This window comes from Cyprinodon variegatus, unplaced genomic scaffold, assembly GCF_000732505.1.
Source record: "Cyprinodon variegatus isolate N-32 unplaced genomic scaffold, C_variegatus-1.0 Scaffold114, whole genome shotgun sequence".
In the NCBI taxonomy this organism is placed as follows: Eukaryota; Metazoa; Chordata; class Actinopteri; order Cyprinodontiformes; family Cyprinodontidae; genus Cyprinodon; species Cyprinodon variegatus.
This window is the reverse complement of record NW_015150567.1, coordinates 495,386-498,216: the sequence shown is the minus strand read 5'-3', so window position 1 is coordinate 498,216 and position 2,831 is coordinate 495,386. Positions and strand designations below refer to the sequence as shown.

Below are 2,831 nucleotides of genomic sequence, written 5' to 3'. Positions count from 1 at the left end.
AAAAAAAAAGAAATCCAAGTCTAACGATTGTAAATTTAGCAGCAAATGGGTCATTTTAATGAAACAATATTGTAATCCAAAGAGTGCCTTTTACAGGCTGTGGTAATAGATCGAGGTACTAATGTCAGCTAAGATGAGTTTAGGAAGCATTAGATCAGCAGTAACCCACTAACAATGTCTCAGATTAAATGCTAACAAAAACCGTTAAACTTCGATCAGAATTATTTTCTGGTGACAATTTATGCAGAAATCATTACTTGTTAAAAAAACGGAGGAGTTTTCATGCAGGTCACCAGCCTGGCATGTTTGACTGGTTTCTTTGCTAAACAGAACATATTATAAACAAACCAGTCACTAAAGGGCTTCTGCTGACCAAACCGTCAAGCTCTGGAGGTCATTTATAACAAATTTATAAAAAATACAATCACTGGGGATTTATTTTTAAAGACCAAATACTGAAAATCCAATATGTACTGGGGAATTAAAGAAGCAGGTCCAATTAAACACGGATAACCAAAAAAGGAAAGAGTAAATGATGTCGGATTAGAAGATAAAAGGGTCATACCAGCAGCTTCTCTGGGCTGATCCAGTTGTTTTCCGGAAACTGGACATCAAACTTGATGAACAAGTCACCTTTCTCAAAAGGGTTTCTGTATTGTGGCATCCCCTCTCCCCGCACCACCCTGACCGAGCCTGGAAGAGATGGTGATCGGTTAGAACAACATTCAGCATCATTAGTCAGTAGGGAATATAAACGATGGAGCTGTGAGTCCGTTTAACTTATTGATTTATTGATATAACACCACGGCACATTTCTACTTGTAGCTCCTTTCTTCAGAATGCAACTTGATTCAGAATTAAAAGATAAAAGGCTGACCTGGTTCGATGATTTTTCCTGCAGGATATTTGACAACAATCTGTCTTCCATCCAAATGCTTCAGCATGAACTGGAAGCCGCACAGCGCCTCCACCAGCCCGATCTTGTGAGTCATAGAGAGGTCATTTCCTTCTCGTCTAAATATCTGAAAAACAGAAAACATGACTCGTCAGAATTATGAAAAACACAAACGGGTCTTTTTAGAGCTGCTTTCACCGCAGACAGAAGCGAAGCTCACACACTGGAGAAACTGAAAGATGCAGCGTTTTCAGCTGGAACATGACGGAACTAATCTCGTCCTGACTTTGGAGTTTGGTTTGAAGTAAACTAAAACTGGATTATTAGGGTTAAATTATATTAGGGAGAAAAATTTTATTCACTTTGCAGCATCTTCCTAACTTTAAATTAACTGGAGAAAAAGACTCAGCTGAACTGAAAACCTTCAGACTGGTATGGGTTACTTGGTCCAGTACAACTGTAACTAATGTAAGGGTTAAAGCAGATTATGGAAGTGGAAGCTAGAAAATCATTCCAGAGCTGTTGTTAAATACAGGCCGTTTCTCAATTTACTAGAATGCAAATACGGACTCGTGTCCTCGCCAAATGTGTTCTTCAGAAGAACAGAGAAAAGTCTGGACTTGGTGAGAACGGGAGTATGCAGCATAAATATTGGTCACTTGGAACAGAAGCATACTGATGACATCACCACATGCTAAGTAGCCTGGTAGACCAGACTAAATGTGAGATTAAATGTGTAATTTAGTCTGGCCCCGATGGATGACACATCGGGAGATTGTTGATGAGAACAACCAGTTGTTTTTCAAACCGCTGTCTGTGCCTATTGGCCAACGCTCTGACCAATGAGCGCAACTGACTGTGACATAGGAAGCGTGACTGAAAGCTGGTGGGGGAGTGGAAACAAACAACCTGTCGGTACAACAGCGAACACGTCCTTCTTAAAATGAATAAGCGTAGAGCCTCTTCCTGCTCACCTTTTAACAAAACCCCGAGTCTAATCCTTCCTAAACTGATTCAAAAGCTCAGTCAAATGAGAACTGTTCAATAGTTGCTGCCATCTTCCTTGTTGTGCTTTCTCCAGCGTTGTGCAGTTTTGTCGTCAAGCTCTCTGAAACCCCGCCCGCTTTGCATCCAGAAATTCAAAACACATCTCTGCGTTGTGATTGGCCCGTCAGTTCTAGGGCATGGGGCATCGATCGAGGCTAGACCACTCGCAGGAAAAAAATGATTTTGGCCGCTGGTGGGCGGGGCTAGTTTACCAGGCCACACACCTCCTGTTATTAATAGTCTCCAGATCAGTGTTTTTCAACACTGGTCCTAAAGGCACACTGCCCTGCATGTTTTAGATGTTTCCAAGCTTTCACACACCTGCTATCAGTTGATAGCAGATTATCAGGCTTTGTTGAACTGCAATCATCTGGATCAGGTGTGCTGGAGCTCAGAAACATCCAAAACATGCAGAGCAGTGTGCCTTGAGGACCAAGGTTGAAAAACACTGATTTAGATAATAATAAATTCTTACTTTTTTCATATAGTGGGGGATTAATAATTAACACAGTAAGTTAAACACAAATCAAAAGAACATTTTGCCAAATAAAACATAAATATCGCAACCAGAGCGTTGTCCTTCACACACGGCTATGCAGAGAGAGGGACGCTGCAGATGGGCTAACGTTAAACTCCGAGCTCCGTTGGTTGCGGGGTCTTCTGAACTCCAGAAAATACATTTTTAATTACGCATTAATTCAGTAAATGGACCATATAGTGACAGTTAAAAGTATAATATTCTTGCCTCAAATGATCTTAAAACATACTTTTATAGAATAGGGCTGCAACAACGAATCGATAAAAATCGACTTTTAAAAGCGTTGGCAACGAATTTCATCATCGATTAGTTGTGTCGCGCGATTAATGCGTCATCCGCCGCCGTCGTCAC

General features: G+C 41.0%; 1 protein-coding gene across 1 annotated transcript in view; it reads right to left on the bottom strand.

The window, feature by feature from the left end:
* The window catches only part of dnaja2 (DnaJ heat shock protein family (Hsp40) member A2), a 14,305-nt gene that overhangs the window by 3,095 nt on the left and 8,379 nt on the right, over window positions 1-2,831 (bottom strand). Inside the window, exons 7-8 of the mRNA XM_015375200.1 lie at window positions 878-1,022; window positions 566-693 (exon numbers count right to left, since the gene is read on the bottom strand). Of these exons, the coding sequence (XP_015230686.1) occupies window positions 566-693; window positions 878-1,022 (273 nt within the window). The remainder of the gene's footprint in view (window positions 1-565; window positions 694-877; window positions 1,023-2,831) is intronic.